At 30.1% G+C, this 12,079-nt stretch overlaps 1 protein-coding gene and 1 long non-coding RNA gene across 3 annotated transcripts in view; one reads left to right on the top strand and one right to left on the bottom strand.

Moving 5' to 3' along the window:
* The first annotated feature begins 246 nt into the window (after positions 1-246).
* Positions 247-10,344, top strand: LOC143356651 (uncharacterized). The gene is made up of 2 exons (XR_013082707.1): positions 247-1,073; positions 10,024-10,344. It is a non-coding gene; the product is annotated as an uncharacterized LOC143356651 (long non-coding RNA).
* LOC143356647 (uridine phosphorylase 1) overlaps positions 4,098-12,079 on the bottom strand; it is a 163,307-nt gene continuing 155,325 nt past the window's right edge. For both annotated transcript variants that reach the window (XM_076792527.1, XM_076792526.1), the window contains exon 6: positions 4,098-8,184. In XM_076792527.1, the coding sequence (XP_076648642.1) occupies positions 8,002-8,184 (183 nt within the window). In that variant the 3' untranslated portion in view covers positions 4,098-8,001. The remainder of the gene's footprint in view (positions 8,185-12,079) is intronic.

Below are 12,079 nucleotides of genomic sequence, written 5' to 3'. Positions count from 1 at the left end.
ATCATAGATTTTAACAACACTTTTCAATAATTATAGTTACAATTTAAAATTTTGTTCTTACAATTACATAAGTTTATATTAAAAATTTCATTTTGTGTATCTGTATTTTATAACATTGTTAGCCAATATGTTTAATTTCTTAAGTTTTCAGTTCTTCATAATCTTAGTTTTACAATACCTTTTTATGGTTTCAATTTAATATTGTATTGGCAAATCTGGAATGTATCATTTAAAAAATTAATTTTTTACGTCCCTCAGTAATTATCGTTTAAAAAATCATATAGGCAACTATATTAACATTAGAAAATTTGTTAAATATACTTGAATAACTGCTATAATTGTTAATTATATAACTGATAATATTGTAGATTAACACAGTGAGATCAACAAGTGTGCATACTACTGATTTTTATATGATATCTCTCTGTAACTTGTTTGACATAATATTTTAAATGCAAGAACATATTACAATTTGTGAATTTCATTTTTATATAATTGAAACGATTATGCCTATATGTCCAAGAAAAAAACACATGTAGCTATTTTGTATATATTACTTTATATTCATATTAATGTAAAGATAATTTTAACTCTGCAAATTTTATTATCCTTAAATTACGTATTTGTATTTATCATTTTTTAAGCTGTTCTCAGAGTATTGAAATCGATTCGTGAGCTTGAACTTTACATAAAAAATCCATATCATAATTAACTATATAGTAGTTTGTATCAGAATTAGAAATTCGTAGATTAAACATTATTGAATGAATTAACCACGACTATAATTGATAAAAACTTAAACGTTCCCTCTAAATATTACATTAATAAATATTTCGAGATCATATAACTTATTTGACAAAACATTTATCATACAGAGGGCAGTATAAGCGTACATTTATGTTGAAGCTACGATAAAAATTATTAGAGCTTCGTTCAGAGCAGCAATAAAAAACCATCTGCAAAAAATATCTTTGGTGGGTTTATAGTGAAGCTACGATAATAGTACAATTTCAATTGCTTAAAATTTCACAAAATGAGTGATTTTGAAGAATTACGATTATCCGAACTTAAAGGTAATATGTTATATTTGAAAAAGTTGACACGTTGCTTTGCTTGCTGCTCGAACGTATGTAAACATGCGCATTATAAAATAATAGAAAGTATTTTGATGCTTCGTTTTTATCGTTGCTCTGCTTGTTTGTCGCAGTTTCAAGCTAAACAGTTCCCTTACTCGAAGATAATTGATCATGCTTGTTGTTAAGACTCAACTAAGAAGACACTCTATCCTATTATTATTTATAGAATACATTACCGATAATGTCTCTCAGTAAAAAATCTCTGTGAACAAGTATGATCAAATCTTATATGTATATGGCTTCCAGGTACAAAATACTTAATGAAGAATACGGAAAAGTGACTAATAAAGGATTACAAGATCTCAAAATATTTGGATTATATTACAGTTATGAATAAAATATGGTCACCGGTGTGTTATGCAAGAAATTTCTGAAGAAACTAGAAACAGAAAAAAAATTAATGATCATGAAAATGTTTCAATAAAATTATTGTTTGCATTTAATATAAAATGTTAAATTCTAAAAATTTTCATTCTAAAAATCTTAAGAAAAAATGTGGGTATAAACACGCATTTTTTTTTTCATTTTGAAAATTCTCATTAACTTGTTAACTGTTTCGTTTCATTTTAAGAACCAACACTTGTGTGCTTAATTATTTTTAAGCTAGCATTATTTGTCATACTACACCGTACAGTGTCTTAAATTTTATTTAATGGCAAATGCAATTTCATTTCCTACATGACGAGTATATTCATCATTAAATAAAAAAATGCCATCTTTTCATGACGAGTTACTCAACATAAACAGTTAACAGGTTAATAATTATCGGTTAACCATTTTTACTCAATATGTGTATAGTATGAGCTGGTATGAGTCAATTCAATTACAAGTTTTCACTTTTTATTGCAATTAGAATTCATAGTTTATTCTTTTCAATTACCGGTCACTGCTAACACTGATAATATTTTTTAATTGTTAATTATTCGTTAGAGTCAATTTTATTTAACTTTTTCTACATATCATTTAAAGAACACATTCAATGAATATATTTCAAACAGATTCGATTTCATACTCTACGAATATTTTTAACAGAGGTATTTAACTCGGCGTTCAACAACTTTGGTGAAGATGTATAGTACAAGTGTATAACATTACTATAACAGCTACTCTATAATAAACATGGTACAACACTGGAATCGGTAGTCACAAAAATATAATGGATATACTGAAGAACCATTGTGTGGTACTTCAAGGCTGAACTATGAATATAACACCAACAACATTTCATTAACAATTAGAGTGATTTCTTAGTCAACGTTGTGTAGCAAACATGAAACTGGCAATTGTGCGTTCCGCATATTAAAGTATATAATATGATAAACATCAATATTCAAGCTTTTTCAATTAAAATGCATATGGTATCAACATAAAACAGATTAGACAATACTTACAATCATTGTTAGATCATTACAATTTTAGTAATCGCATTTGTAAAAATGATTCATAAAAGGATATAATGAATTTCTTTATTCATAGAAGAAAATTGAATCTTTTAGATCTAGTCAAATGAACTTGACTTAAAATACAAGGACCAACATAGATAATATGTTCATCATAAGGTTGATTATATCCTGTGATATTAATTTTTGATAACTATACAGAGATTCAAGTAAAATTTAATAACACTTTTTATTAGTTTAGGAAAATAAGTATCTTGTCATTGGTAGTGTAGAACATAGAATATCTACATATCCTTTACTACATATTCCCACAAGTTAGCCAGATGTTATTTCGAGCAAATTTTGTGCAATGTTTGTGTCACACTTTGCGAGCAAAAGGCTTGTCCATTTGGTACCAAACCCTGCTTGGAGCAGAATTTGGACCCTATTTTTTATGAATTCGGTACCAAAACTTGTCGACAAATTTCGAGCCAAATGTGGAAACAGATGGATCGGAATTTGTAGACAAATTTTGATGGCAAATTCAAATTGCTTACTAGATAAGTACAGAAATGTAAGCCAAGATTTAGTTCTATCCCATTAAGACATACTATGCTTGCAGAATAACTTTTTTCCTTTTCTGTAATATTTTACAGAATTATCTGCAATATCTTTGTTTTCAAAATGTTTAGTTATTAATAATTAGTTTGTTATATCTCAAGAACATATTTTGGTATTATAGCATACACATATTTGAACAATATTGAAGTGTATTTAGTTATATTTACAGTAAACTTTGATATTCTTTTATCTGTGAAAATAATATTCAAACTCTATATTAACACATTGATTGAGTCTAGGAAATACTATTTTTCTGTCAATACTATTCCTCTAACCAAATTACAAATAGCCAAAATATGCCTAATGTCATACGTAAGAATTTTTAAATATAGAATTTCAGAATTAATGCAATTTATATTTCATAATTGATTGTATTAAAAAATTGTTTCTTAATTTCTTGTCCAAACACAATGTGTATTATTTTTGTATACCTTTCTCATGAATGTAATCGTTTTCAAAGACTTTTTTTAGTATAAAACAAGCCATTGATAATTGATATAGTAAACATAAAATTTTTTTAATTACATGATATATTTCGTTCTCCAAATATCTTTTAATTATAAAATACAATTTCTTTTTTAAATATTTCCAATAATTAAAAGAAAACTCTTAAATAAATAACATTTTAAATAAAAAGCAGTGTTGTTTTAACATTAACTATAATAAGAAACAACAAGAAGATTACAATTCCAACAACAGGAAACAAATGTAAATATTTGAAGCCATTTTTATTACTAAAATTTACATAATTTTTACCACATAATATTTTATTTTTCTAGACCTATTATCAATTAAAATTTTTCATAGAATTTATAGAATTAATCGGTCCTTCTGTTTTAAGCTTGGTTTCTCTGAAAACTGTTAGTCCAAAGTACCACCTGCCATTTATAATGGCAATAGTGAATAAAATTTGCCTACAAATTAATAGGATAAATATAATATTTATTAATCAGCAGAAATAATCTCACATTCAATTTTTAATACATTTAGCGTTCTATATTCTGTTTTGCATAAAAAAATTCATATAACTTTTCGAAACAGTAGCAGTGTCAAAGGAATGTTTCTTGAATCTTCTTGACATACTTAAGGCTAGTTTATTAGACGAGCGCTTATCGTTGAACACATTTACAGAGTACAATATTTTGAAGAACATAATTAAATGATTTTTCAAAGTACATATGTTAACTGGTGACATGTTAATGCCTTGCATTTGCTGTTCCATTACTTTAATTATTATCAGCCAATTCTTTCCAATAAATAGTACAACTAAAGTTTACAATACATATACATGTGTAATTAATAAAAAATATATAACACTATTCGAACATTATGTCAAACTCTTGTTTTCGAAGGTACGTAAGATTTTTTCTCTTATTTCAAATCTGAAGTAACTGCCAATTCTTCCATCCCTGTGTTCTGTCATCCCTGAACATTTCATAATTATCTAACCTTACTTTCATTTGACAACAAGAGTGAACATTTAGTTTCATCACGAAATAATATATGTTTTAGTATACAAAAACATATGACTTAAAAATATATATGTGACATAGAATTCTTAAGGATAAAGCCCAAAACCATAAGTACAATAACGTTATCTATCCCAATTTCTCTACTTAAATTTCTTACAAAGTATCACGTCCAGTTTTACATTTTGTGTGAAGAGTTTGTGTGACCAATATATACTGTCTGATCATAAAATATTTAAACTTGTACATGTATGAGTTAGGATTGAAGGCTGTTTACTACATTGGGTTGCTTCATTTTCTAACATTGTTTTTGGCGCTAAAAACAGAATCCTAGTACAGTGAATGATTGCAAACAAATCACACTGAATTGTTTTTCATTGTGGTTTTGAAAATTTCCAGTCTCAATCAATATTGAATATGAATATGTATATACAAAGTTTACCATTAAATCGATCTCTCTAAGGACACCTTCAGAATATTTATGATATTGATTGTAAAAAAAACTATTTTGGATAAAACTGAACTTGTCTTGATTCTTGTTGTAAGTAATAATTTAATGTTGATACTTCTTTTTCAAATTGATGATGTATCAAGCACAGATGAGGATCGGTTTTGCCATATTATCAATGGAATAATACATTCGTTGTAAATTTGTTAATGAAATTTCTCTGTAAACAATCCTTTTAATGGAATCTTTCTCTACAAACAAACATTACATTATTTACACAAACGAGCTATTAGTTTGGCAAATATCTTAATTTTAACATTAAGTCTCTGTATTCATGTTGAAAGATATAATTGTGAATATCAATTTTAAAAACATAAATGTCATAAATGTGTGTGTGTGTGTGTTAGCAGAACCAATTTTGAATATTTCAGTTAGAATATCACTTAAATTAATGACATTAATGATAGTGTAATACTTATTTTTATAAAGAATAAGGATGAGCTGCATCAACGATTTTACAAAAAACCATGATTTAAACTGTGATGTTTAAAATAAAATCATAGCTTCTTGTAAAATCGTTGATGCAGCTCTATATAATAATGTAGGTAAGATATAGATATTATTAAATTCTGGTTTGAAATATTTTTCAGCAACATTAATAGCTTCGGATACATTCGCAGAATCGATTTAAATGAAAAACTCTGCATATGTATATATTATACTTGTCTATACAATTTCAATTACTCCACAAATAAAAACTGGTTGAAGGGCATATACTATTTCTAAACTATTTGGAATGTGATATTAAACAGCTACTCAATTACTAGCACATAGAATATTAACATTATAGAGTAAGTAGTTCATAAGCCCTTGAAACATAGTTCAATAGTATTATAGTTTCACAAATTTAAAAGTGTTGTGAACATCATGGACATAAAATAAATAGTTCATAATATTCATGTAAAACCTCAATGTTCACATACACAATTGTTTTTGAAAATATAGACGATATATTCATCATTTTAAATAGCAGGTATTTGGTCAATGAATATATGTACGCCTTGCATTAATTGTTATTAATATTTAAAATAAAATTTTCCAGAAATACAATGGATAATAGACATGTGACCAAGTGGTCATTAAAAATATACAATAACATGTACTTTGGTAATTGCATTGTGAAATACTATATTGAGTAATAAATTCATTCGCATCTTATAAATGTTACATGTTAAGTGTTTTTTATGACATAAATTGTACAAATTAAAATTCAATTTTAAGAAAATTAGATGTGAATTAGTGGTTACTCACTATTATACATTTGTTAACATCTTTTACGTTGCAGAGCCTTTTAGATTTTTATCAACAATTTGGATAGTGATTAAAAGCTTAGAATACAATATTTATGACTATGAAGAGCCAGTTATGGTGGTGCATTTCTTAATATATTGATTATGTAATTTATAATATTAAGTTGACGAATGAGGTCATATCTAATTAATCAGATTTATTCTTTTGATATGTAGTAGTCATAAGTCATTATTGATTACATGAGATCAGACGCGTTAATAAAATTTTGTTACAACTCATTGTTGATCCAGGGGTTACTTAATGTATCTAAGGTTACCAGATGTTCAGATGTTGGGCAGACAGTCAAGAATTCTTAAGTACATCCGAAATTTTTACATGTGTAGGTAAAACAGTTAAGAAAAAACACATTACTAATTTTTAAAAGCAAAAGACAAACTAAGTAAATACATATAAACTCTTAGTAATGGTTTTAATAAGATGGAGGGTGTTTTGTGGTAAAATAGGCTTTTTTAACTTTTTGATACTATTTCTTCATAAAGTGATCTGAATTGTTTTTTCTAAAATATGGCACCTAGATATGTATCAAAAACTTTTTAAGATAAAAATCATGAACCATATCTCAGCAGTACCAACAATTAAAATGCAACATCTATCATGAGTTATAAATGATCTGCATGGTACTCAATATGCTATAAGACTTGCTATAATGTATAAGATTGTTTTTTTTTTCGAGGAGAAAATATAAATTCAGGCAAAAAAACCAAGTTTCGACTATTTGCTACTCATGTTGACAAAATATATTATGGTTTCTTTCAGGTTAAAAATTAGCATCTATGCTAGCAAACTAACACTATCACCACAGTAATGGGGATATTCTACATACAGTTCTAGTAAATGGAAAGTTAACTATTATATATTGTATAATAGATTATCAGTTAAATTAACTAAGTTATTATTTACTAACATGTAGCCATTTTCAAATATCGAACGAACTTTTTGCTCAAATTAATACATTGCCTGCTTTGTACTTGTGTTATCGCATAATTGCGATAATGCTAATGGAATTAGCGATTCTCTGAGCTTCTTTTTGCAAACATTATAAAACTTAGAGGAACTTCAATAACTTCATAGTAAATACTATTATGATACATACTATAGATAATAGATAAGCATCAAGAATCTACATAAAATTATATAAAGCATCCTCTCTACTCTATGCTATAATCAAAAGATGACATATGTTGGTTATAAATTTGGTACTAAATTCCGTGCACAAATACTTTTGCATAAACATTACTTGTGTAAGTCTTTCAATGTGCTTAAATATTACATAATAAATTAGATTTCATTTTTCTGAAAAAAACTAATTTGTACTCGTACATTCACATAAAACATTAAAATGATAAAATGTTTCGTAAAAGAAGAAAATTTTACATTTCTTATAAATTTCAGATTTCTTTGTGGAAATCGTAATATTTTTTTCGTAAATACATAAATCAAAGTATATATTATTAGTTGAATATGTGTAACACCCAACGAATCTACACGCTTTTATCGATCATTGTACTATGACATTGCGTTTCACTGTTATCAGCATCATTAGAGGTTTCCTTGGAAATTTGTGATACATCATTAATTTAATCGTAGTTTTCCGATTCCTGTTGCACCAATTTGAATCGACGCGGACTCTTGACACACATCGATCCATGACCTTCGAGAGAAAGGCGACCTTTTCGTTGAAGGTATCTAGTTATGTAACGCGAGATCAACTGTTGCGGTCGTATTTGCCATTCATCTAGGACTTCCTTCGGTGCCAGTACCTAAGTAACAGTAATTATATCGTTAGCAATATAATATCATATAAATATTCGAATATTAACTACTTAATATAGATTAACCATTTTCTGTATTTGTCTTCGTGGAAGTTAATTACAGTGAATTCTCGTTATAAGTCAGTGCAAGCCTCCCGTTTAAAAGTCATTGCAACTACCCACACCACCGCGGGTATACCTCGTGAGGGGTCGAAGGTCGAGAGCTCCCGCCGCTGAGGAGTGTAACATAACACGGTCGGGTATATCGGTGTGAGACCAAAATGCCACTACTAATCCAATGACAAAACTTCTTTATTTTTCATTACTTTTTTATGGGACTTTCACCAACATATTCGTGGCAAATGCAACGTTCGGCGAGAACCTCAGATTTCGTCTAAATGTCTCTCGCCAGAACTGCGCAACCGACTTATGGTGGGAATTCACTGTAATTGTTACTAATTTGTCAAAAATATACATTTTATTTCTCTATTCATCATGATGTCAAATCGTTGGGGATAGGCATGGAAAGTGCCCAGTAATCAATCTGCTTTTGAATTGCTAGGAATTTGCTACTAAAACTTGTCTACAAATTACGACCGATCTGGTTCGGCATGTGGATTTGATTTGCGTGTAAAGTTTGCAGGCGGAATTCGAGGGAAAATCGAAAGCAAAACGAGAGCAGACTCTAGTGCGACCGACCTGCCATCTACACGAGGGCGGATTCTGCCCCCGTTTTTCCTTCGATTTGCCCTGGAATTCCGCTTGGAAACTGCACTCAAATAGCGACCAAATGCCATAGGCTCTTCATTTGTCGATAATTTTTGGAAGGCAAATTCATGGCAAATGGGGACCAAGTTCTGCTCTAAGCATGGTCTTTGTACCAAAATGACCGCCTTTTGTTCGCAAATTACAATTATAAACATTAATTTTTACGTCCATTTTAGGTCTGAAAGTCTTACGTCCTAAAAAGACGTCTTTCTCGAGACGTCGTTTTTACGTCTGAAATAAAATGTAGACGTTTTATTTCAGAGGTCTAAAAGATGCCTTCTTCGAGGTTAAATAACTTGAATTTCTTGGAGATGTGATAGGCATTAGTTTACTGTACAATGACTAAAATACTGTTTCTTAATTTTGCTATTACTTGGAATGACAGAAAAAAAAAGAAATTTCATTTATTACAAACACGTGGATTAGGTACATAGTACACAATACAATTGTATATACGCACTAATATATACAGTATCGTATATATAAATTATATTTGTGCTGAAAATGTGCTGAATATATGTATATACAGACGATTACAAAGTTGTACCCAGAACCGACGGGCGCATTCGTTGACTCCTGCTTCGAATGTTATGGATCTTTTCTATGGCCTATACCTATGTAAGATTGTGCCTCTCTCAAAAGAATAAGGACCACATGTTCTTAAGGGACCTGGTCACAGAGTGGAGGAGGACTTCTCGTCAGTTACTGTCAGTTACCCTAGAACCGTTCAGGGCCGTGTCGAACGATTTCGTTAGGTCTAGTTCAGACACGGTGAAAACTGCGCGGATTAACCGCGCGGTGTTTATTTACATTAACGTGTTCATATTCGATCAAATGCGCTGTTTTCGCCGTGTCTGAACCAGTCTGAACTATCCCTTAGTGTTGTGAGTGGTCGAGTGAACTGGGGACTTTGGACAGCATTATTCCACATCGTTATTGCACGTCGTTATTTACATATTATTTAGACAAGTATTTTCATTGCTATTATTTGTACCGTTGTTGTTTTTGCTTATGCCATTCTGCTATATTTAATTCAGTGTTGTTTTATAACTTTTCTTAATTTTCGTTCATTTTTTTTAGGTTACACTTTGCCTGATTGGTACTTGAAGTGTTGCTGTAGGCTAAAGTGCCTAAAGTGCACAAGAGGCGAAAATGCTTGGAAGCCAAAAGGACACCTAGGCAGCTATACAAATGTGGCTGAAGAGGGCGGCCGATTGTATTAATTATTAATTGTTAACAACATATCTTAGAATTATTAACAACATTGTATTAATATTTAGGTACCCATAGTTACGATAGTTTTAATTGTAATGTTTAATTTTAATTTTAATTTTAATTTTAATGTATACTTTGAATATTATAATAAGTAGTAACTATAACAATAAAATATTGCTTTATTCATTTAAATTTATTTATTGATTAATTTATTAATTAACATTTATTACGTCTCTAAGACGTCTAAAAACGTCTCTAAGACGTCAAACAGACGTCTGAAAGACGCCTTTAAAACGTGCCGTTGTCTAACAAAAGACGTTCAGGAGACGTTCGGAAGACGTTCGTAGGACGTCCCTGTGCTATCTGGTTCAAAATTTGCACGAAGCGGGTTTGGCTGACTGGGTGAAGTAACGAGAAGGAAAACCTGACAAACTAATAGCGATGTTCGATTGTTTATTTAGTTGGATTAGTCAAAACTGTAGAAATCTGGCTAGCTGACGCGATATGATTGAAAAACAAATGTAAGATAGTGAGTGTACATTATTCGCATATAATGAATAGATCTTTTTTATTCATCTTATTTCTATTGGTTATCTGAAGACAACGCAATGAAATTAGAAGAGTGACAAAATCGTAATGCCAGTGTGACGTTAACGTTTACTTTTTTCGTTATGAACCGATTCATAGACAATCTCATGAATTATAAATTATAATAAAGTTTTATCATGTTGATATTAATATAATAGCGTCGATGTAATACAAATAATTACAAATATAAAGCGGTTGGTTTGTGGGAATCTTAATACCGTCGATGACTGAAATCTATGTATGTAGTATATAATTGGATAAAGAATCAAAAGTACCTGTAAACCAAATTAAAGTTGCGGCGTACCATTTTATAGAATACGTTAGACTTTATATTATGATCGTGAAAATAGGAAATGGAAAAGCCCACACTATCCGTTTTGATTTCATTTTTTCTATCTATCGAATTATTACATTATAGTTACAAAAGCATAGTTAGAAATTTTTGTACGATATTATTTACGCGGATGAACCTGATGTAAAAGCAGGGAGCCGCTAGGATTATAGACGTCGAGGACAAACCTGACGCAAGGTCAGGAAGCTTCTGGAATGGAGTCACGAGCAGACGAACCTGATGCGAGATCAGGGAGTCGTTAAGATTATTAGGGGGTCTCATAACTAGTATAATTTCATTGATACAATCCGAGAGGGTAAGATTGTATCATGTGGGAACATTCAATTGCTTAATTGTGTGATACAAGTGTTGGTGTCACGACTGAATTGAATTGAATTGAAAGTGTATAATAAAAGTATTATTACGTAAAATAGTAATGCAATGCGGGGTCTAAGAGCAATTGATAAATACCGAATAGAACTTTTACCGAACCTACACGGACTCTATATGGTTACCTTGATTCTACAGAGAACTTTAGTGTGATCTCACTGTAATTGCCTCTTACGAATGTGACACGACTTGACTTTATGCGTGACTACACGATTCCAAACTGACGAGAGTAAAAATGAATGGGTTTATATACCCTCGAAGTACTTGGGTCACGTAGGCTCGCATTCTTAGATCATATATGTATACTTATAGACCTGGCCTCAAATAACAAGCCCTGTTCCAAGATTATACTATCTACCAGATGACAGTTGCAGGCAAAGTTCCATTGTCTGTCGCAGTACCACGAAGCTAAAGTGTTAGAGGGGAAAGGGGAATCGTCGCCGTATCTCATTCTATGTAAACATTTTGTTTTATTACTTGTTCAATTTTATTTTATTTCTATTATTTTAAATACAGTGAATCCGCGTTTTATGCCAGTAGCACGGGTCTTATCGTCCTTTAAGTTAGAAAGCCTCTATTCTTTGATGCAGTGCCGAACGTAGAAAAGGACAA

Source organism: Halictus rubicundus, chromosome 8, assembly GCF_050948215.1.
Source record: "Halictus rubicundus isolate RS-2024b chromosome 8, iyHalRubi1_principal, whole genome shotgun sequence".
Classification (NCBI taxonomy): domain Eukaryota; kingdom Metazoa; phylum Arthropoda; class Insecta; order Hymenoptera; family Halictidae; genus Halictus; species Halictus rubicundus.
The sequence above is the reverse complement of the archived record's forward strand: the minus strand, read 5'-3'. Positions and strand labels throughout refer to the sequence as shown.